This window comes from Oncorhynchus masou, chromosome 28, assembly GCF_036934945.1.
Source record: "Oncorhynchus masou masou isolate Uvic2021 chromosome 28, UVic_Omas_1.1, whole genome shotgun sequence".
Lineage (NCBI taxonomy): Eukaryota > Metazoa > Chordata > Actinopteri > Salmoniformes > Salmonidae > Oncorhynchus > Oncorhynchus masou.
In genome coordinates, this window is record NC_088239.1 from 31,237,435 (window position 1) to 31,260,726 (window position 23,292).

At 38.8% G+C, this 23,292-nt stretch overlaps 2 protein-coding genes across 2 annotated transcripts in view; one reads left to right on the forward strand and one right to left on the reverse strand.

The window, feature by feature from the left end:
- Positions 1–1,189: 1,189 nt before the first annotated feature.
- Positions 1,190–9,234, reverse strand: LOC135517520 (cytochrome b5). The gene is made up of 5 exons (XM_064941908.1): positions 8,933–9,234; positions 7,406–7,534; positions 3,751–3,780; positions 3,457–3,491; positions 1,190–2,221 (listed from the first exon to the last, which is right to left on the reverse strand). Exons 1-5 carry the CDS (start codon positions 9,065–9,067, stop codon positions 2,137–2,139), a joined length of 414 nt encoding a protein of 137 aa, XP_064797980.1. The 5' UTR covers positions 9,068–9,234; the 3' UTR covers positions 1,190–2,136.
- Positions 8,299–23,292, forward strand: part of LOC135517519 (uncharacterized protein C18orf63-like) — a 36,425-nt gene continuing 21,431 nt past the window's right edge. The window contains exons 1-3 of the mRNA XM_064941907.1: positions 8,299–8,502; positions 21,013–21,150; positions 21,460–21,538. Of these exons, the coding sequence (XP_064797979.1) occupies positions 21,017–21,150; positions 21,460–21,538 (213 nt within the window). The 5' untranslated portion in view covers positions 8,299–8,502; positions 21,013–21,016. The remainder of the gene's footprint in view (positions 8,503–21,012; positions 21,151–21,459; positions 21,539–23,292) is intronic.

Genomic DNA, 23,292 nt, shown 5'->3' on the forward strand with positions numbered 1-23,292 from the left:
GGAACTAAACAGGGATAATCTTACATGAATCTGTCTGGGGATCCAATTAGAGCTTATTGAGCCTCCAATCTTTGCAATCTCGGATACCCAGCCCATCTGTCCACAAGAGTGAATCAGATGCAGCTTAGAATAAACTAAAATTGGTGAATTTAGTGGAAATGTGCCCATTTGTAACAAGAACACCTCTGTAATTACAGACTGCAATTACAACCGTCATTGAAAATAAGAATTTGTTCTTAACTGACCTGCCTGGTTAAATAAAGGTAAAATAAAAAAATAAACAACCAGTTACCTGTTGTTATTACAGTGTGAATATGAGTTTACAGTTAACTACAATACTTGTTAGTGTAATTACATATCTAATAAGTGCCCCTTAAAATTAAGTGTTACCAATTGTTTTTATTCTGATAAACGATCATGGCTGTTATTTAAGCCAACAAAACAACACAATTGCATAAGTTATAGCCTACTTTAGTTCCAGTTGCGTCACAGTAGACAAAACCGCTAACAAAATCAATAGAGGTCAGCTGCATGCACATCATACCTACGACATTTGGTTAACTTTTTGTTAGATTTCTCACCATATTTGTTCAAGCAAGTGGGGATATCTGTTAACATCAACGGCATCTAGTACGTACTGTTATTTTCATATCTGCTGACTCGCATGTCATCAAATGGCCTATTGTGTGTCTCTGTGTAGATTATATCAAGTGCTTCAATGTTTGTCAGTACTTCTTAGGTTAATGTTTCATCCAGACTATGAAAGTGAAAAGTTGTACCTCTCTCTCTCGGTCTCCCCTTATTCAAATCTAGGCCTATCACTATCTCCATAAAGCAAAAATATATATAAAACACATTCAAAAAAGCTGCATTAGCTTTTACAACTACTGACACAACTGAGATTGCGTGAACAACCAAAGATTTCCTGATGACAAGCAAAATCCTAAGTGTTGGCTCTATAATAACACTTTTCTCATCACAGCAACTTTTTATCCAGTAGATGGTGCTCTATCACAATCTACAAGTACAAACTAAACAGTATAATGAGCCTGCACAGAGGTTGGTTTTGCAAAAATAATATTTAATCAGTGTGATAAAGTTAGGCATGTGACAAATTAGCATACCTTGATGGTTTAATACCCACTGTGTACCACTGCACGATTGTTTATGGTAAAATTAGACAACTGTAACACTTTTATTAATCATTTTATTGAAAAAACTAAAATGGCCGCTGTACAATTACATTTGATTGGACTGTCGATTAAAAAATTCAGTGGTGAGCTTCTTACACACATTAGCAGCAAGTAGGGACAACCTGGATATTTTCCATTTAAAAAAAACATTGTATGGTTCAAGGGAAGTCACATGGGGTCAACTTAATCCCCACTTAGTTGTTGCACAATGCAAGTTTTTGGCCTACTTGGTCTATGGAATGTTGATACCAATGGCACCAGAAATGTGGGACCATTGGGTCTACAGTTTTGCATATTGATGTTAAATGAACTCATTCACTCTTTATAGCATATATTATGCACACAGTACTCTACTGACATACATTGTGCAATTTAAAACATGTCTCTTGCTATATGTATATTGATTAAAACAAGACAGCTAATGCAAAACATTATGTAACCTGAGCCTTTGAATTTGAATGGCAGTGGGTTGAGCTGCAGCCTCATTAGTTCCGTTCCAAAATGAAGGTAAATTCAGTCTAGCTATGCACAGGTAAGATGTAGCCTGCTCTTTTAAGCTAAACTGCAATTTTCAGATTCAATCGCAGGGTTACAATACGTTTGAGTAATAGTGAATCGTAAGATATTACAATAACATAACAATTTTACATTCTGAATACATTCATGTTAATCTGTCTAAAATATCAATATGTAAATCAGGAGAGGAAAAGTAAGATTAACACAATAACAAAAGTATATGCCTTCATTATCATGATGCCAAGTGATTGGATGAAAAACATTAAATGAAATCATGGATATTGCAATGCTGCATATGAGCTGTGCAAATCCCCCAAAAACTAGCAGTGGTTTCTCAGGGGTCAAATGCAGACTCTGTAGCGGTAATTTTGTAGCCAGTGATTGTGATTTACATTTGATTGGCAAAGGTGATGGACCGATGGCACGGTCACTGCTCCACAGACGTGTACATGCGGTACATAACTGTGATAACTGCCGCGGCCAAACAGGGGATCAACCAGTTTGTCCACCAACTGTTGAGGGTAGAGGAAGAACAAGAACTCAGATACAGTACATCAGTAAAACGGACAGCTGAAACTGTACAAAAATGATGAACATTAATGTCATAGAATAGCAAACAATAGTTCTGCCAACCTGCACTTGAAAAATCATCCCATAAAATTTCTGAATCAGTCAAAAGTTTGGCCACACTCAATGTATTCTACGTTGTAGAATAATAGTGAAGACATCAAAACTATGAAATGACACATATGGAATCAAGTAGGGACCAAAAAAAAAAGTATGTTTTGAATTTTAGATTCTTCAAAGTAGCATTCTCTCAACCAGCTTCATAAGAAATGCTTTTCCAACAGTCTTGAAGTTCTCACATTTGGACTCATCAGACCAAAGGATAAATTTCCACCGGTCTAATGTCCATTGCTCATGTTTCTTGACCTAAGCAAGTCTCTTCTTCTTATTGGTGCCCTTTTGTAGTGGTTTCTTTGCAGAAATTTGACCATGAAGGCCTGATTCACGCAGTCTCCTCTGAACCGTTGATGTTGACATGTGCCTGTTACTTGAAATCTGTGAAGCATTTATTTGGGCTGCAATTTCTGAGGCTGGTAACTCTAATGAACTTATCCTCTGCAGCAAAGGTAACTATGGGTCTTCCTATCCTGTGGCGGTCCTCATCAGTTTCATCATAGCACTTGATGGTTTTTACGACTGCACTGGAAAAAACTTTCAAAGTTCTTTTAATTTTCCCGGATTGACTGACCTTCATGTCTTCTTAAATGGACTGTTGTTTCTCTTTGCTTATTTGAGCTGTTCTTGCCATAATATGGACTAGGTATTTTACCAAATTGGGTTATCTTTTGTATACCCCTCCTACCTTGTCACAACACAACTGATTGGCTCAAACGCATCAAACCCACAAATTAACAAGGCACACCTGTTAATTGAAATGCATTCCAGGTGACTACCTCATGAAGCTGGTTGAGAGAATGCCAAGAGTGTGCAAAGCAGTCGTCAAGGCAAAGGGTGGCTACTCTGAAGAATCTAAAATCTTGTTTAACACGTTTTTGGTTACTACATGATTCCATGTGTTATTTTATAGTTTTGAGGTCTTCACTTTAATTCTACAATGTAGAAAATACCCATAGCTCATGCAGATGCAAACTTGCTAAAATAAATTCTGATTTTAATCAGTTTTGTTTCAACCTGATTCAAAACCAAGAATAGGAAAATGGCATCAGGGGTGCCTACATACCTTGAGGTTTCCTCGATTGTGGTGGCAAGTGACACCTGTTAGAAAAGGAAAGTCTGTAAGACCTCACAAATCTTTACATGGATATCTCTATCTTTGAGTACACCTATCATTATATTGTTTTATATGTACTGTACATGTGAACTACAGTTTTCAAAATAAACCTGGATGAAGGCAGCTTGCCATCGAAATGTCAGTGACTTATCATCGGATCAAAAACATATGGTCACGCCTTACTATGTGTGCTTAAATTTGAGTAGTGTAACTTTTCACATTTGAGATCGTTGTTTAACTTACTGAAGGTTTGGCCATCTTTGGCCGATCATCCTACACAAGAGAGAGGAAGGAAGAGAGGGAGAGGTTGTTTATTATGCTATGAGTTGGCAGGCATAAAAGAAATAAGACCAGGCCATCCTTCCCCTTTAGATTACACTAGATGTGGATGAAGGCTAGGGTTGCACATTTTGGGAAATTTTCTGTGGGAATTAATGGGAATACCATTTAAAATGTAGATTGTTTTGCATGGGATATATTTACCAAATCATATGGAGACAGAAACATAAACCTTTTACCTTATCATAAGTCAACATAATTGCAAATAATTAAATCCTTCCAATAGAAATAAAAAACAAAACAATTTAGTTAGGAATTTAACTTTAATTAAATGAGTTGACTCTTCACATGGAATGACTTCACTGAACAACAAAAGAAAGGAAATATTGAATGATCCCCAATCATCCATCGCATCTACCAAAAACATTTTCAACATACATCTGTAAAATGATAGTCTAGAAACTAAAGCTTTGGTTGTCTTCCTCTCAGGTTTCCATGTCTTCTCCCTGGACCTCCTCAATGTCCACCTCTTGAACATCAGACTGAGGCCTCATCTTCACTGTCACTTTCCAACCTTGTTGAGGATGGCTCATTGTCAGGCTCAAAAAGCCTCAAGTTTGCCCAGATGGCCACCAATTTTTCAACCCTTGGTATTGCTCAGTCTGTTGCGTGCTTTGGTGTGTGTGTGTTCCAAAACAAGGACCAGTTGCGTTCTGAGGCGGCTGATGTTAGTGGGATTTGGAGGATGATGGAGGCAACAGGGGAAAGAACCTCAGATCCACAAAGTCCCTTCCACCAGGTGGCTGATGAGATATGTTGGCACGACAGCCATATTGCATCTCCATCCCAAAGACTGCCAAGAACCTTGCCCTCATTCAGGCCAAGGTGGCCAGACACGGTAGTGATGATCTCCGCACCAGACAGGATGCTCTTGCCAGCATACTTGAGGTCCAAACATGTACGCTGCGGTGTGTATGGGCTTCAGGCAGAGGTCTTCATGCTTTTTGATGTATTTCAGAAATGCAGTTTCCTCTGCTTGGAGAAACAGTGAAGTGGGTAGGGCAGTATGGATTTATTATCTTACATCTGCAAGCAGAGTCTGAACATCAGACAGGATGGCATTGTCTCCCTCAATCTGTGCAATGGCTACTGCTATAGGTTTCAAGCTGCTTACCACTCTCTCCCAAAATACATCATCCATGAGGATCCTCTTGATGGGGCTGTCTATATCGGCAGACTGTCATATGGCCATTTCTTGGAGAGACTCCTTCCCCTCCAGGAGACTGTCAAACATGATGACAACATGTTGTTGGGCAGCTTCAATGTGGTACTCTTATTATTTTCACTTTGCTTGGTGAGGTAGATTGCTGCTATAACTTGATGACTCTTCACATACCTAACCATTTCCTTGGCTCTCTTGTAGAGTGTATCCATTGTTTTCAGTGCCATGATGCCTTTGAGGAGCAGATTCAATGCATGAGCAGCACAGCCAATGGGTGTGATGTGAGGGTAGGACTCCTCCACTTTAGACCAAGTAGCCTTCATGTTCGTAGCAGTCTGTCACCAGTGCAAATCCTTCTGTGTTCCAAGGTCATTGACTGCCTTCAGCTCATCTGCAAAGTAGAGAATGGTGTGTCTGTTGTCCCTTGTGTTTGTGCTCTTGTAGAATACTGGTTGATAGGTGGAGATGATGTAGTTAATTATTCCTTACCCACGAACCTTCAACCACCCATCAGAAATTACTGCAATACATTCTGCTTTCTCTATGATTTGCTTAACCTTCACTTGAACTCTGTTGAATTCTGCATCCAGCAAATTAGTAGATAAAGCATGTCTGGTTGGAGGGGTGTACGCTGGGCGAAGAACATTCAGAAATCTCTTCTAATGCACATTGACTATGAGCATCAGAGGTGAACCAGACATTAATCAGCATTTTTCTGACTACGTTCCTTCCTCTGATTCCAGGAGGACCATGAGCTGTTGCTATCGATAAGGTGTCTGATTCATCATTTTCACCTCGAATAGAAGTTGAGGTTGCTTGTTGTGAGCGCTGAGGGAACTTTATGCAATTGGCCAGATGATTCGGCATCTTTGTTGAATACTTCACATATGATTTGGTAAAGTATTTGCAAATGTACACAGCTTTTCCTTCTACATTAGCTGCAGTGAAATGTCTCCACACATCAGATAGTGCTTGTGGCATTTTCCTGTAAAGATTAGAAGAAGAAGTCAAAAAAAGATATATAGAATTCCATGTACAGATAATTAAGCAGTTAGATTAAACAACTCCTTCGTAAGATAAAATGTTTTAAAATTAAACATGTATGGAAACAGGTGAATTAACACTCATCAGTTAGCAGGCTCAAGCAAGCTAAAACCCACATGGTAGCGAAAACTAACGAGCAGAAATTGTTAACAAGCTAGAAATTATTTAAACACACTTTACTATAGTCCACTATTTACTAGTTAACAAAAAATCATGTATGTAATATATAAAATATTTCCACCCCACCTAGTATTGTAATCAAAACTTACCAGAAAACATGTAGTCCTTGGCTCACACAGTGTGTAGTGTGGGCTCAATAGCATCTCATTAGTGTGCAAGATCTTGAGAATCAGCTGTACACGTGATGGAAGAATGCACTGTGCATGCAGAGGTTTGCAATTCCATTGAATTGGTGATTGTTTAACCAAAATATGCCACAAGACATAGAATTGCCTTATGTAAATCCCATAAAAAAGGTTCACGGTTATAAGCTAACTTTTTTGATGAATTTAAGCAAAATTCCCGGGTCTTAACTTATCAAGGAAAATTTCCGGAGAAATTCAGGAAATGTACAGAAAAGTTCAGACCCTTTGCAACCCTGATGAAGGTTGAGAACTAAATTATTTATATACACTGCAGCAAAGCAGTTCACAAAAACAGACAAAATGTAGAGCTATTGAGTGTCATATCAGCCAACTGAAACCAGAATGATTCATTATTCAACAAATTTACCAAATGAAAATTAAGAGGTCTCTTCCATATCATTGCCATAGCAGGACAATGGAACCACTGAAACGTCCTACACAACATCTTGGTCATATGCCTTCAATCAAGATGACAAATAGAGAATGGAAGGATAGCCAATGTCAGTATGCTTATATTCAATGAACACAACAGGGCGGACAACACTACCACAATATCATATTGTACTCTAACAATCCAGTCTCATGCCTCAAAAGAGAGAAGAATTGGCCTGCTAACTCTGAAACCTATACAACTTAATTTTACGGTAAAGAAGATGACGGGTACTTACTTAGAAACAATAACAACCTATGAATTACTTTTGGAATTCATTAAGACAAACACTACCAGTTGAATAATAGTGCAACCAGTACCGCAAGTGCTAAAAAGAGTTTTGTATACAGGTTGTTAGTATACTGTAGTAATGTCAAATTAGAGCATTTACACTGTAGTACCCTAAACATACCTCTCTTCCCCATGACCAAATAACACCATATTATGGTGTTTTGGGATACTACAATAACACCCGGTAGAACCCCGTTTCTGATTGCCAGAGACAAAAGTTAGGTAAAGCTTTTAAAAAGGCATATTTGAAACATGAAGAGTGCTTACTGGATGCAGTTCTCCAATGACCATGTTGGCAGCCATCTCCTTGGCATCCGATGAGTGCCCGACGTCTTCAAAGCTCTCTGTGGCATCGCCGCCCGCCTGTTCCCTCAAGACCTCCTCTCCACCTGGGTGCTGTAATATACTGTACATGTCAGAGTAGTTCTTTTCAAGCAATTTAGGCTTATTGAGGGCATATCACAGTTTAATTCTCAACCATGCTAATGTTAAACTGTAGCTAAATGGACAATTGGGAAAGGAGAGGACTGGAAGCAATAATGTAAACATAGTATTTTTTGCATAATACAGAAACATAGAACACTCACCTACATTTGGAGACTGTATAACAGGTTCAAATATTTAATAATGGAACAGTAAGATTTGTCATGCTTGACTTATTGACTGCGTGTTATTGGGCTAAATAAGGATTCCCCACATTCCACTATAAACTACCTTCTTAAAACCCTACAGCTGACTTAGACCAATCATATTTGTGTACTTTTAATTGATTATGGCAATGTGCTATGAACCAATTTATAACAGTCCATTTGGAAACCCTATACTCCTAGACATTTCATCTGTGAAATACTTAAAATGTTATACACAGAGAAGATTGAAATACTGTTAGTTTTCCTGGAAATACCTTTTTGTCCTCATGCTAGTGTAACAGTATTATTTTAAACCGTCCCCTCGCCCATACCCGGGCGCGAACCAGGGACCTTCTGCACACATCAACAACATTCACCCACGAAGCTTTGTTACCCATCGCGCCACAAAAGCAATGGCCCTTGCAGAGCAAGGGAAACTCCTACTTCAAGGTCTCAGAGCAAGTGACGTCACCGATTGAAACGCTATTTAGCGCACACCGCTAACTAAGCTAGCCATTACACTAGCTAGAAGTAGCCATTTAGGAAAGGCAGTGTCAGCAAATCAGCTCCTTTGTTGTTCAACGCAAGTGCCATTCCATGTGGCTACTGCTAGTTTGCATGAGGACAAAAGGGCAGTTTTCTGGGACAACAAGCAGTATTTAAATCTTCTCGATGTATCAGTGTGGATAACGGTACAATTTGGAGTACAGTGGCACATCCCATCCCTGCATCGAGGTACGTTTTAAGACCCATCCAGCTGGCTCCACAGCTCTTAAAGTAACCGTGGTTGCATTCCGACCCCAGTGCAGCTCAGTGTAAACAAGCATAATGGTAGGGTCTCAATCTGCTGGCTACCGGGAACCAAAATGTTACAAACCCTCAGCAAGTTTGATTGTTAAAGAATGGTCCGATAGTTATTCATGCTACAATGTGACGTTACTATCCTCACATTAAAAAATGAATATGTGATGTTCACACAATCGTAGGCCTATATGAAATTAAGCCTTTGATGATTGCTGAGAAAAACTGGCCAGTGTTTCTCAATCCTGGTCCTAGGCTTGAGAAACACTGGTTTAGTTGACTGTTGCCATATGGACATTAGCCTAAATCAAGTAACATTTGATTGGCTATAATATGAACCATTCGTGTAGCCTAACTTTCTCACCTCTTCCAGAAATTTGGTGACATCGTAGACTTTAAAGTTGATTATAATCCATGTACTCTTAAACGTATTCTGTTCCTCGATTTCTGACAGTCGGTAGTATTTTACAGCTTGTCCGTTCTCCCCTTTATCCTCCATTTATACTTTCAATAAATACACCTAATGTGAATCCAGGAAAGAATTATGTTCCAATCTTACAAATAATTCGATGCAGTGACTATGCACAAGTACACAGGTAACGACATTTAGCCTAGATGACAAAGTGAGTTTAGAGATTTCTATGTAATTCCTGGCACGCACCAGGAAACTCCCTCAGACTTGCCCATGAATGCGGTGATTGGTTATTTTAATATTTCCTTTTCATTCTGAGGCGCTCTTATTGGTGTACTCCATGTCAGTCTGTCCCTGACAAAATAGCACGCAGGGTGACTCGGCTAAAGTTGACAAAAGTTCATCCGGATAAACCTATCTCTCACGCAATAACATGGGTATGCATTTCTTCCTGTGCGTTGTGTATGTAAATTGCTTCAAACCAGGAATGTTGCAACAAAAAAATGCAACAAAATAACAATGTGAAGTGCAAAACGGCATTGTCCTTTCCTACTGTGTGTAAGCCTGTTAAACGAAATGCTATTTAAGCGACTCTTTCGCTTAGTCTAATGTAAATCAATAAATACAGAAACATCAAAAAGAAAAACGTATATGCGTTATGTATGGGCTACAGTGAATGCTATTGATTATACATCGGCTAGATAACCTAGGGAACTATGCACTGATAACAATTTTGACTTTAAACATTGCAACCACACACTTGATGAAACATTGTGCAACAGAGTACTCTTTTGTGATGACTGAAGATAACATGATGCAGGCAGAGCATGGTTCGGGTTGCACGCGATGGTTTTCCCGCCAGAATGAGCAACATGAATGTGCCATGAAGATTTGGCTATTTCGAATTTCTGATGCTTTCTGATATTTTCGTTGGTAGCTTAGCTAGTTAGCGGTCATAGAATTGTAAAATATTGTTAGCCAGTCAAGCCAGATAGTGTTATTGCTTATAGACTTGTGTAGCCTACCCAGGTCAGTTATTTAGCTAGCTAGTTAAAGAAGAGGGCAAGGTTACTAAATAAAGGTGGCTAGCTAACGGTAGCTAGCTAGGTACAGAATCCAGTTCCACCCAATAACGTATCTGTGACACAACTGTTCTGCAGGTGAGTTGTCATTGTTGGGAGATACCTAGCTAAGTTGTATTGTTCAACTCTACAATGATGGTGAAAGGTTTCCAAAGCTCATGATTGTGTTCTCCACAACAGGACTTCTCAAAGTGGTCTGTGGAGGTACTGCAGTGCAGTGGGTCCATGCCCAGATCTCAAAGTATAACGTTATACGTAGCTAGCTATATTTACATGGAATTTTTGTTAATGAAATGAAAATACTTTTTTTGTGACATGCACCGAATACAGCTGGTGTAGACTTTACTGTGAAATCCTTGCTTTGAACCTTTTCCAAGGATGCAGAGTAAAACAAAATAGTAACACAACAGGAATGGAATTAATTACACAATAATGGAGCTATATATTATACAGGGAGTACCAGTACCAGATCAATGTGCAGAGAGAGGTACGAGGTAGTTTAGGTAAATACTGTGCCTTCAGAAAGTAAGTTATTTTTATTTATTTTTTATTTATTTTACTAGGCAAGTCAGTTAAGAACAAATTCTTATTTTCAATGACAGCCTAGGAACAGTGGGTTAACTGCCTGTTCAGGGGCAGAACGACAGATTTGTACCTTGTCAGCTTGGGGCTACCCTGCCACCCCTAGTACTGTACCTGTACTTTTTCTCCACATTTTGTTGTGTTACAGCCTGAATTTAAAATTGATTACATTACGATTGGTTTTGGCGCTGGGCTACACACAATAACTGATAATGTCAACGTGGAATACAGTTTTTCATTCTTTTTTAAAACAAATGAATTCAAAAATGAAAATGTTAAATGTCTTGAGTCAATAAGTATTTGTTATGTCAAGCCTAAATAAGTTAAGGAGTAAAAATCTGCTTAATGAGTTACATAATAAGTTGCATGGACTCACTGTATGGAATAATAGTGTTTAACCTCATTTTCGGTACCCCCAACTGTACAATATCTGTAATGTCCCTCAGTCAAAAAAAGCTTATCCCTTTAAAGCATGGTGAAGTTATTAATTACACTTTGGATGGTGTATTAATACTCCCAGTCACTACAAAAATACAGGTGTCCTTCCTAACTCAGTTGCCAGAGAGGACGGAAGCCGCTAAGGGATTTCACAATGAGGCCAATGGTGACTTTAAAACAGCTACAGAGTAGAGATTGGTGTGATAGGATAAAAATGAGGATGGATCAACAACATTGTAGTTACTCCACAATACTAACCTAATTGACAGAGTGAAAAGAAAGAAACCTGTACAAAATACAAATATTCCAAAACATGCATCCTGTTTGGAATAAGACACTAAAGTAATACTGTAAAAAATGTGTCAAAGCAATTAACTTTTTGTCTTGAATACAAAGTGTTATGTTTGGGGCAAATACAATACAACACTGAGGACAGTACCTTTCTTCATATTTTCAAGCATGGTGGTGGCTGCATCATGTTATGGGTATGCTTTTCATGGGTATGCTTTTAATTGTTTAGGACTGGGGAGTTTTTCAGGATAAAAAATAAATGCAATAGAGCTCAGCACAATCAAAATCCTAGAGGAAAACCTGGTTCAGACTGCTTTCCACCAGACCCTGGGAGATTAATTCACCCTTTAGCAGGACAATAACCTAAAACACAAGGCCAAATTTACACTGGAGTTTCTTACCAAGAAAACAGTGAATGTTCCTCAGTGTCCGAGTTACAGTTTTGATTTAAATCTACTTGAAAATCAATGGCAAGACCTGAAAATGGTTGTCTATCAATAATCAACAACCAATTTGACAGAGCTTGACGAATTTTGAAAAGCATAATGGGCAAATGTTGCACAATCCAGGTATGGAAAACTCTTAGAGACTTACCCAGAATAGTCACAGTTGTATTTGCTGGCAAAGGTGATTCTAAAATGTATTAACTCAGGGTTGAATACATATCTAATCAAGATATATTAGTGTTTTATTTTTCATATTTTTTTGACAAATCTTATCATTTTTGTTCCACTTTGCATTACAGATTATTTTGTGTAGATTGTTCACAAAAAATGGACAATTAAATCCAAAATGTAGAAAAAAATCAAGGGGTGTAAAAACTTTATGAAGGCACTATAAAAAAAAATATATAATTCTAAAAACCTGTTTTCGCTTAGTCATTATGGGGTATTGTGTGTAGATTGATGATGATCATTTTTATTTAATCCATTTTAGAATAAGGCTGTAACGTAACAAAATGTGGAAAAAGTCAAGGTTTCTGAATACTTACCGAATGCACTGTATGTACATTAAGGCAGGGTAAAGTGAATAGTCATCAGGATAGATAATAATAAGTGTAAAATAAAGAACAGAGTAGCAGCCGCAAATGATTAGTATAAAAGTGTGTGTATGTATGTGTTTGTGTTGTGTTGGGTTTTGTGTGGCAGTGTCAATGTATAGTGTGTGAGTGTGTATATAGTGTTTATACATTGTCTAGTGAGTGTTCGTCGGGTCAGTGCAAGATAGTAGACAGTAGAGATAGTTCTGGTAACCATTAATTGACCATTTAGCAGTCTTACAGCTATTTAGTGGTCTTATGGCTTGGGGGTAGAAGCTGACTCAGCTCAGATCCAGTTGCAGAGAGAGGTGGTCAGTCGAGAGGTCGACCGATTATGATTTTTCAACGCCGATACCGATTATTGGAGGACCAAAAAATGCCAATACAGATTAATCGGCCGATTTTTATTTATTTATTTGTAATAATGACAATTACAACAATACTGAGTGAAGACTTATTTTAACTTAATATAATACATCAATAAAAATCAATTTAGCCTCAAATAAATAATGAAACATGTTCAATTTGGTTTAAATAATGCAAAAACAAAGTGTTGGAGAAGTAATAGTGCAATATGTGCCATGTAAAAAAGCTAAAGTTTGAGTTCCTTGCTCAGAACATAAGAAAGTTGGTGGTTCCTTTTAACATGAGACTTCAATATTCCAAGGTAAGAGGTTTTTAGGTTGTAGTTAATATAGTATTTATAGGAATATTTCTCTCTATACCATTTGTATTTCATATACCTTTGACTATTGGATGTTCTTATAGGCACTATAGTATTGCCAGTGTAACAGTATAGGTTCCGTCCCTCTCCTCGCCCCTACCTGGGCTCGAACCAGGAACACATCGACAACAGCCACACTCAAAGTAGCATTACCCATGCAGAGCAAGGGGAACAACCACTCCAAGTCTCAGAGCGAGTGACGTTTGAAACGCTGTTAGCGCGCACCCCGCTTACTAGCTAGCCATTTCACATCGGTTACACCAGCCATTAGGCTGATAGGTTTGAAGTCATAAACAGCGCTGTGCTTGCAAAGAGCTGCTGGCAAAACGCACGAAAGTGCTGTTTGAATGAATGCTTACGAGCCTGCTGGTGCCTACCATCGCTCAGTCAGACTGCCCTATCAAATCATGTTATGTCATAATTATGTACAATTCTGGCAAATTAGTTCGCAATGAGCCCGGCTGCCCAAACTGTTGCATATACCCTGACTCTGCATTCAAGAGAAGTGACACAATTTCACCTGGTTAATATTGCCTCCTAACCTGGATTTCTTTTAGCTAAATATGCAGGTTAAAAAATATATACTTCTGTGTATTGATTTTAAGAAAGGCATTGGTGTTTATGGTTAGGTACAGTCGTCCAACGATTGTGCTTTTTTCGCAAATGCGCTTTTGTTAAATCATCCCTCAGCGTTGCATCGATTATATGCAACACAGGACATGCTAGATAAACTAGTAATATCATCAACCATGTGTAGTTATAACTAGTGATTATGATTGATTGGTTGTTTTTTATAAGATAAATTTAACGCTAGCTAGCAACTTAACTTGGCTTACTGCATTTGCGTAATAGGCAGTCTCCTCGTGGAGTGCAACAAGAGGCAGGTGGTAATATAGCTTTGGACTAGTTAACTGTTGGTGTTGCAAGATTGGATCCCCCGAGCTGACAAGGTGAAAATCTGTTGTTCTGCCCCTGAACAAGGCAGTTAACCCACCGTTCCTAGGCCGTCATTGAAAATAAGAATGTGTTCTTAACTGACTAGCCTAGTTAAATAAAGGTATATAAAAAATTGAGAAAAAACCCCGGCAAAATCGGCGCCCCAAAAATACCGATTTCTGATTGTTATGAAAACTTGAAATCGGCCCTAATTAAATCGGCTATTCCGATTAATCGGTCGACCTCTAGTTCAGTCCCAGGGTCCCTAGCTTGGTGGTGATCTTGGTAGGGACTATGGTGTCGAACATTGTGCTGTAGTCTATCAACACTGTTCTCACATAGTTATTTCCCCTCTTGTCCAGGTGAGACAGGGCAGTGGGAAGTGCAATTGAGTTTGTGGATCTGTTGGGGCGGTATTGCGAATTGGAGTGGGTCTAGGGTGTCTGGGATGATGGTGTTGATGTGTGTCATGTGCAGCCTTTCAAAGCATTTCATAATTACAGATGTGAGTGCCACAGGGCGATAGTCATTTAAGCAGGTTACATTTGGAGTTCTTGAGAACAGGGACAATGGTGGTCAGCTTGAAACATGTTGGGATTACAGACAGGGGCAATGAGAGATCAGTGAAGACATTTGCCAGCTAGTCTTTGCATGCTTTGAGAACGTGCCCTGAAGAATCCACTAAGTACTACGTGTCATCATCCTGCCACGTCCCTGTAAAACATAATATTGCCAGCCAGGTCAATCGTAATACAAGTCAGTATTCGATATCCATCCATGTCTGAGGACGTCAGGAGATGACGTGTAAACCGGCCACTAGTTACCTTCAAGTAGGTTTATGGTTTTGGGGATGGTAGATGGGCGTAAGCATCTGCCTCTGATCCCAAAGGTTGCAAGTTCAAATCAAGCGATAGAAAGTTTTTTGTGTTTTAAGACTATCCCAAACCTTATAACCATTAACTTGACAATTCGGAGTTCATAGCCTTAAGAATTTAGAGTTAATGCCTGAACTTAACGCTAAACTTAACCTCAAACACTTTGAGATTTGACGTTTGGAAGAACTTCAAAATTTGATGTTTGAGAAGCATGGATGAATGTCTAATTCTGACGTGAGACTGTGAGTGCTGGTATAATATTGCAGCTTTTCAAGTCTCTCTGATAGGAGACTCGAACGAAGTTCATCCAGCTTATTCTCGAGTGACTGGACATTTGCCAATAGAACGGAGGAGAGCGCCGTTAGATTTTCACCAGGACTCCAGCTCTTCTACTGCGTCTATGCTTGCGGCGCTTTGGTAGCCCATGGAACAAAGGAATAGATAGGGTCCGTATGAACAGGGAAACAGCTCAGTCAGAGTTGATGTCAAAATCGAGGTTAGTAACTGACAATCTCATGTCCAGAAGTGCTTGGCGGTCATATGTGATAATAGTATGACCTTTCTATACAAAAAAGTTAAGGTAAACACTAAATAGAAAAGTTGGGTTGGAACTCGTAAGATGTCGTTCTTCTCCTTCAGCGTTCGTCTTTTGAATCAATATTACTAAGGACAGATTAAACACATTTTGGCCAAGGGATCAGCAAAATAAGTTTAGAGGGTGTAATTCAATACAATATAATGTAATATTATTAATCTACAATTTATGTTCGAGGCTCACAGGGATATTGGTTTCAACAGTACTTGACCAGTTATCTATTTTTCAACTCAATACTTGTATTCCCCCAAAATTGTGTTTTTCTTTAACATAAATGCACTGCAATTTAAGATTTAAAACAGCAAAGTTCTCTCTGCCTCATGGCAAAATTTGTAGAATTGCAGGATATTAGCTTGAAAGTACCAGCGGGAAATTGAAAGACGATGCCCAGAGCTTACTCATGATGTTGCACACCAATTTAAGTAAACAAGTCATTGTTTTAGTCAAGGTATGATATATTTGGCTTGAAATGGGAAATCCGAAGTGGGAGATTTGTGGAAATACTTGGCAATGCTGTGTTTCCTTATTAGATGACTTTCAAATACTTTTCAGACAAAGTTTCGTTACCACCCACCAGCGTGGTATTGTTTATTAATCAGAAACAGCTGCAAAGTTCTTCATCTTCGCTACTGAGCTGAGCCAAACAGCCTTTCGTCCACTTGGCTGCCTGAGCCATGGAGCAAATTAAAATATGGGGAGCAAACTTGTTTTTGCAGCTCCACTTTTTCTTTTTTTTTACCAGAAATTATTAAAATCCATTGGATAATCTGTAAATTTTCACTTATTTTTGAGCTAGTCTGTATTTAATTTTAAAATTGTTTTTGTATAATTGTGTGATATGATTGAGTTCTCTCTCCCCCGTCACCCCAAGATGAATGATTTTGACCACAAAAGTTTTGCTTCACTACATGCTCCACTGTTTTGGTTGGTGCATCTAGAAACCACAAGTGTCTGTCCTATAATGAAAAGGCCCCGCAAAAGAAAATTCAAGGAACCTCTTTACTTATTTTGGTGTGCTGTTTTTACATTTGTATTAGTGCTTCGAGTCCGATTCACTCAGGGTGTTGTTAGGTGTCATTTGTGACGTGCATCATGAGCAAAGTCATTGTAACCTATCATTTCACATCCCTTGTGAGAACCATGAGCAGGGGAAGATTTGGTTTTGCTGTACCACACCCGAAGCCTGCCAGCAGCCTACCTACTGTTCCAAAGGTGGCACCTTGTCCATTCCAATATATAAGAACACATGTCTCTAAACCTTTCAATAGTTAACCATATTACCAGAGCATCTTATTACTATTTCTATGGCGGATTTGCGGCCGCAATTTTTGGAGATAATGCAACTAGATAAGGTTAGCTAGATAAGATTAACATAGTTAGCTACACTGACAGCTATCAGTGCCTTATTTGGTGATGTTTCTCTACTTCAATTGGAAATCACCTCTGCGTTCCTTCCCACCCCCAATTTGTAAATATTTTTTATAAGTATTGTGTATAAGTCATTCTTCAGAGGTGGAACCTAAACGAGCAAGTAAAACTAATAGGGTTAAACTCTCCTCCATGCCAGCTGCTAACAGCTTGCCCAATAAGCTAGTATTTCTGGTAGTTGTGTACATATTGCTGTATATATTGTTTTTGTGTATATTTATTGTTATGTGTTCATGTATTTTTACTATGCGCTGCAAAATTAGTTGCCCCCTGGCGATAATGAAGACTACTCTACATTTCCACTCTAGAACAGGAATTACGTTGAAATAGGGCTGGCATTGCCCTCTGGTGGCGTCCTTTAAAGCTGCAACAACAAAATGTGTAGAATTGCAGGAAATCACAATAGCTTGAAATGTGCAAAATGTTCTCTCCCATGCCAGGCCTTTTAAGTGTTCCTTCCCAGGGCCTGAGACTTGGTTTGTCCGGCCATACACTGTCGATGTCAGAGTAAAACTCCTTATATGCTATTTTTTCTCCCTCGAGTTGTGTTCCGATTGTGAGGGGTCCCTGATGAATTTGCGATCACAAAAGGGGTCCCTGACCCAAAAAAGTTTGAGAACACCTGCTCTACAATTTGCTTTAACACCTTATGATTCATAACAACAACAACAAAAAAGGACCTAGCTAGCTTCAACTCCATGTTTATGTTTTGGTTGTTCATAGGTAGGTTAATAAAAAAAAAAAAAATATAAAAAAAAAATATATATATATATATATATATATATATATATATATATATATATATATATATATATTCTATATATATCTATGTCTTGCTTCAGATAGGTTTGAGGTTACCCTCAAACCTATCTGCTCGGTAATGTTAGGCTATAACTAGCTACAATGTTAAACCAAATTGATCTAGCTACACATGATTGTCACCAGTACTGTGTGTACACTAGCTGTTACACTCTACACTGCAATATCACTTGTAAGTTAATGTTAGAGAGCGGTACACTAAAGATACTTGCAAAGGCATCAATTCCACAGTTATTGGAAGCCTTGAGAACAATGAAAAGAACATGCAGTGCCTTGCAAAAGTGTTCAGCCCCTTGGCATTTTTCCTATTTTGTTGCATTACAACCTTTAATTTACATGGATTTTTATTTGGTTTTCATGTAATGGACATACACAAAATAGTCCAAATTGGTGAAGTGAAATTTAAAGAATTACTTGTTTCAAAAATGTCTAAGAAATAAAAAACGGAAAAGTGGTGCGTGCATATGTATTCACCCCCTTTGCTATGAAGCCCCTAAATAAGATCTGGTGCAACCAATTACCTTCAGAAGTCACATAATTCATTAAATAAAGTCCACTTGTGTGCAATCTAAGTGTCACATGATCTATCACATGGCCCCAGAGTCTGCAACATCACTAAGAAAGGGGTACCACCAAGCAAGCAGCACCACGAAGACCAAGGAACTCTCCAAACAGGTCAGGGACAAAGTTGTGGAGAAGTAAAGATCAGGGTTGGGTTATAAAAAAATATCAGAAACTTTGAACATCTCACGGAGCACCATTAAATCCATTATTTAAAAAATTGAAAGAATATGGCACCACAACAAACCTGCCGAGAGAGGGCCGCCCACCAAATCTCACAGACCAGGCAAGGAGAGCATTAATCCGAGAGGCAACAAAGAGACAAAAGGTAACCCTGAATGAGCTGCAAAGCTCCGCAGCTGAGATTGGAGTATCTGTCCATAGGAACACTTTAAGCCGTACACTCTACAGAACTGGGCTTTACGGAAGAGTGGCCAGAAAAAAAGCCATTGCTTAAAGAAAAAATTAAGCAAACATGTTTGGTGTTCACTAAAAGACATGTGGGAGACTCCCCAAAAATATGGAAGAAGGTACTCTTGTCAGATGAGACTAAATTTGAGCTTTTTAGCCATCAAGGAAAATGCTATGTCTGGCGCAAACCCAACACCTCTCATCACCCCGAGAATACTATCCCCACAGTGAAGCATGGTGGTGGCAGCATCATGCTGTGGGGATGTTTTTCACCGGCAGGGACTGGGAAACTGGTCAGAATTGAAGGACTGATAGATGGCGCAAAATACAGGGAAATTCTTGAGGGAAACCTGTTTCAGTCTTCCAGAGATTTGAGACGGGGACGGAGGTTCACCTTTCAGCAGGACAATGACCCTAAGCATAGTGCTAAAGCAACACTCGAGTGGTTTAAAATAAATCCTCTTGGGGCTAGGGGGCAGAATTTTCACTTTTGGATAAATAGCGTGCCCAATTTCAACTTCCTGCTACTCATGCCAAGAATATAAGATATGCATATTATTCATAGATTTGGATAGGAAACACAACTAAAACTGTTTGAATCATGTCTGTGAGTATAACATAACTTATGTAGCAGGCAAAACCCAGAGGACTAACTGTTCAGAATTTCTTTTTTCTTCCTCTCTCTGTTCCCTTAGTTTTCATTGCCAAGGGATATTTCTTAGGAACCTGTTTTCAGTTCCTACCGCTTCCACTGGATGTCACCAGTCTTTGGAATTTGGTTGAGGTTATTCCTTTGTGCAATGAAGAAGTAGGCCAACTAGGAACTGAGTAACACTTTTTTGAGTTGCGCAAGACGTGAAAAGTAGCGCTGGTTTGTTTTCATTCCTGTATTGAACACAGATTGCCCCGTCTACAATTTGATCGATTATTAACTTTTAAAAATACCTAAAGTTGTATTACAGAAGTAGTTTGAAATATTTTGGCACAGTTTATAGGCAACTTTTGAAATATTTTGTATAAATATTTTGACGTTGCGTTTTTTGTAAGCTGTTTTTTTCTGGATCAAACGCGCTTTATAAATGGACATTTTGGATATATGTGGACAGAATTAATCGAACAAAAGGACCAATTGTGATGTGTATGGGACATATTGAAGTGCCAACAAAAGAAGCTCGTCAAAGGTAATGCATGTTTTATATTTTATATCAGCCTTTTGTGTAGCGCCTGCAGGGTTGAAATATGCTAACCTCTTTGTTTACTGCTGGTGCTATAATCAGATAATAGCGTCTTATGCTTTCGCCGAAAAGCATTTTTTAAATCTGACATGTTGGCTGGATTCACAACGAGTGTAGCTTTAATTAAATATCTTACATGTGCGATTTAATGAAAGTTTGAATTTTATAGTATTTTATTTGAATCTGGCGCTCTGCATTTTCCCTGGCAATTTGTCAGTTGGGACATTTGCGTCCCGCCTTTCCCAAAGAGGTTTTAAGGGGAAACATTTAAATGTCTTGGAATGGCCTAGTCAAAGCCCAAACCTCAATCCAATTCAGAATATGTGGTATGACTTAAAAATTGCTGTACACCATCAGGAACCCATCCAACTTGAAGGAGCTGGAACAGTTTTGCCTTGAAGAATGGGCAAAAATCCCAGTGGCTAGATGTGCCAAGCTTATAGAGACACATCCCAAGAGACATGCAGCTGTAATTGCTGCTAAAGGTGGCTCTACAAAGTATTGACTTTGGGGGGGGTGAATAGTTATGCACGCTCTTGTTTTCAGTTTTTTTGTCTTATTTCTTGTTTGTTTCACAATAAAAAATGTTTTGCATCTGGTGCGGCAGTGTAGCCTAGTGGTTAGAGCATTGGACTAGTAACCGCAAGGTTGAGAGTTCAAACCCCTGAGCTGACAAGGTACAAAATCTGTCGTTCTGCCCCTGAACAGGCAGTTAACCCACTGTTCCCAGGCCGTCATTGAAAATAAGAATTTGTTCTTAACTGACTTGCCTGGTTAAATAAAGGTAAAAAAATAAATAAAATAAAAAATCTTGAAAGTGGTAGGCATGTTGTGTAAATCAAAAGATATAAACCCCCAAAAATCTATTTTAATTCCAGGTTGTAAGGCAACAAAATAGGAAAAATGTCAAGGGGGTGAATACTTTCGCAAGGCACTGTATGACACTGTGCCAACAGAGCAATTGTTCATTGCTTGACACAGGCTAAGACCCTTTCAATTATATTTCTGTCTTTCAGCAGGATGAGTGGAACTGAAGGTGGAGAGCAGTCCCTGTTCTTTCTAATTCTCCCTGACCTGAGGAAGCTGTGCTGTGTCACCCTGTCCTTGCAGTCTGATGATGGAGAAGTGAGAAACAAGCAGGTGAAAACATGCAGGTGAGATAGCTGCTCAGAGTTTGCTTGGAGGTTGCTTATTTTTTGATTAATGAATTAAAGGAATGCAAACCTCAAAATGCCCAATCTCTTCTTAACCCAATGGTAATGTATTTAACTTTCTGTAAGAAACTCAGGTTGTTTTTTGAATGAAATATAAAAACTTTTGAGATGCAGAAAGGATGCACAAAAAGATTGCACAGTCATTCTCTAGTTTAAAATCAACTTTTTATATTGTATTAAAGTGCATTGTTGCTGTTCTCAGGTTAATAAGAGGACCATTTTAATTAACTTTCCTATATTCACTTTCAGGGAGCTGTTGTTATTGTATGCAGACATCATTGCCTCTCCGGTTTTGGGGTGCTTCTCAGAGATCACAATGGTGATGGCGGTAAGTGTGCACTCAAGTCTGTATTTAATAGTCCACGAAACAGACAGACTATTCTCCCGTGTGCAGATTCTGAGTGTAGACCGAGGGAATCTGCCAGGACTGAATGGGATGTGTGATATCCGACCAGTCCGAGCTCCAGTTTTCATGTTTGGTAATTTGGACATATCAGGATTGGGCGAAGGCGGTGCTTAAACCGCTTGCCCACGAGTGCTTTGTTCGTGTGCCCACACAGATCGGAAAGGGGGGGGGGGTGATTTGGCTGTGAGTTATCATTTGTGAAGGTGAAGACTTCATTTTTGCCGGAACACTCAATTTCTAACACATTTGAACACAGAAATGATTCAGGCAGCTGACCAAGTTACACAAGAATTTACTTTTGGTTCATGTTTGGCTAAATGTACTTGTGGCAACCAGCCAACACAATACATTTTCTCCTGCATATATTTGAGTAAGATGATGATAATGATACACTTTTTGAACCAATCAGTTGAAAATCATGCATTTATGAATTCTGTGAAATGTATTTTACTCAGTATTGTCAGTAGTTCCCCTGTATACTTTGTCTCATACACTTTCATTAGTATGGTTACCAATGACTGCACTAAAGCAGGTCATTGGAGCCTTTGATCTGGCTTGTTTACCAATTGTTGGAGGTTATGTAAGTGCACAGTGAGTAAAACACCACCTTCACATGCCATTTAACATGACACCAACCAGGTGTGCACGCAAGAGAGGCTTTGTCACGACTCTCCAGTCATAGGAAATTGTTTGTTTTCCTTAGAGGGAGATATATGGGTTAGGCACCAAATGGAAGACAATGGACTGAAATGGGAAAGGACTTTGTGGATTTATAACAAACACTCATTGTCGATTTCAGTTGCAAAAAGTTTGAAAGCAGTTTACGTTGCATGCCCTAATGAACACGACCCTGGATTTTCTTGGGATTTTGAGGAGGGATTAAGCCTGTTTCACATTGCACGATTACAGAATTGGCTTCTCTCTCTAATTTATCATTGTAACTAATTAAATAGTAGTGTTTACTAATCTTACATGGAATGGGTAGCATAATGCAACATAAAAGGGTACTCTTTCATTCATTCATTTATTCCTCCGCTGAAATATGTTCTCTGGTTTAAGTGGATGATGTAAGCAGGTTAATAGTGTGTGAGAAAATTAGAAATGTGTGAGTGAGTGTAACGTATGTGTGTGCGTGCCTAAACATATCGTGCAGAGGCATGTTGCATGCAACCCAAAACAGTTGGTCTGCATTCCAAACACTGTCATTTTTTTCACCCCTTCTGGATTGTAGCCAAAATAATAGAAAAACAAAAACAATATTAGATTTGTCCAAATGTAATATAATTTTAAGCTGCGTATAACGGTTTGAGCTGCTTTACAAAACAACAGGTTCTCCATATTTGAATCTTAATTTCAAACAAAAACAATCAATGGTTTTCTATTTGTGAAACACCAATAACTTCCTAACTGGAAAGTCCACATTATTAATTAACCCCTGCATGTAAACATGTAATCTACATTGTGCATCTGCTCCAGCACTCCCATTTGCTTTCACTAGGGGAGGCAGGGTAACCTAGTGGTTAGAGAATTGGACTAGTAACCAGAAGGTTGCAAGTTCAAATCCCTGAGCTGACAAGGTACAAATCTGTCATTCTGCCCCTGAACAGGCAGTTAACCCACTGTTCATTCCTAGGCCATCATTAAAAATAAGAACTTAACTGACTTGCCTAGTAAAA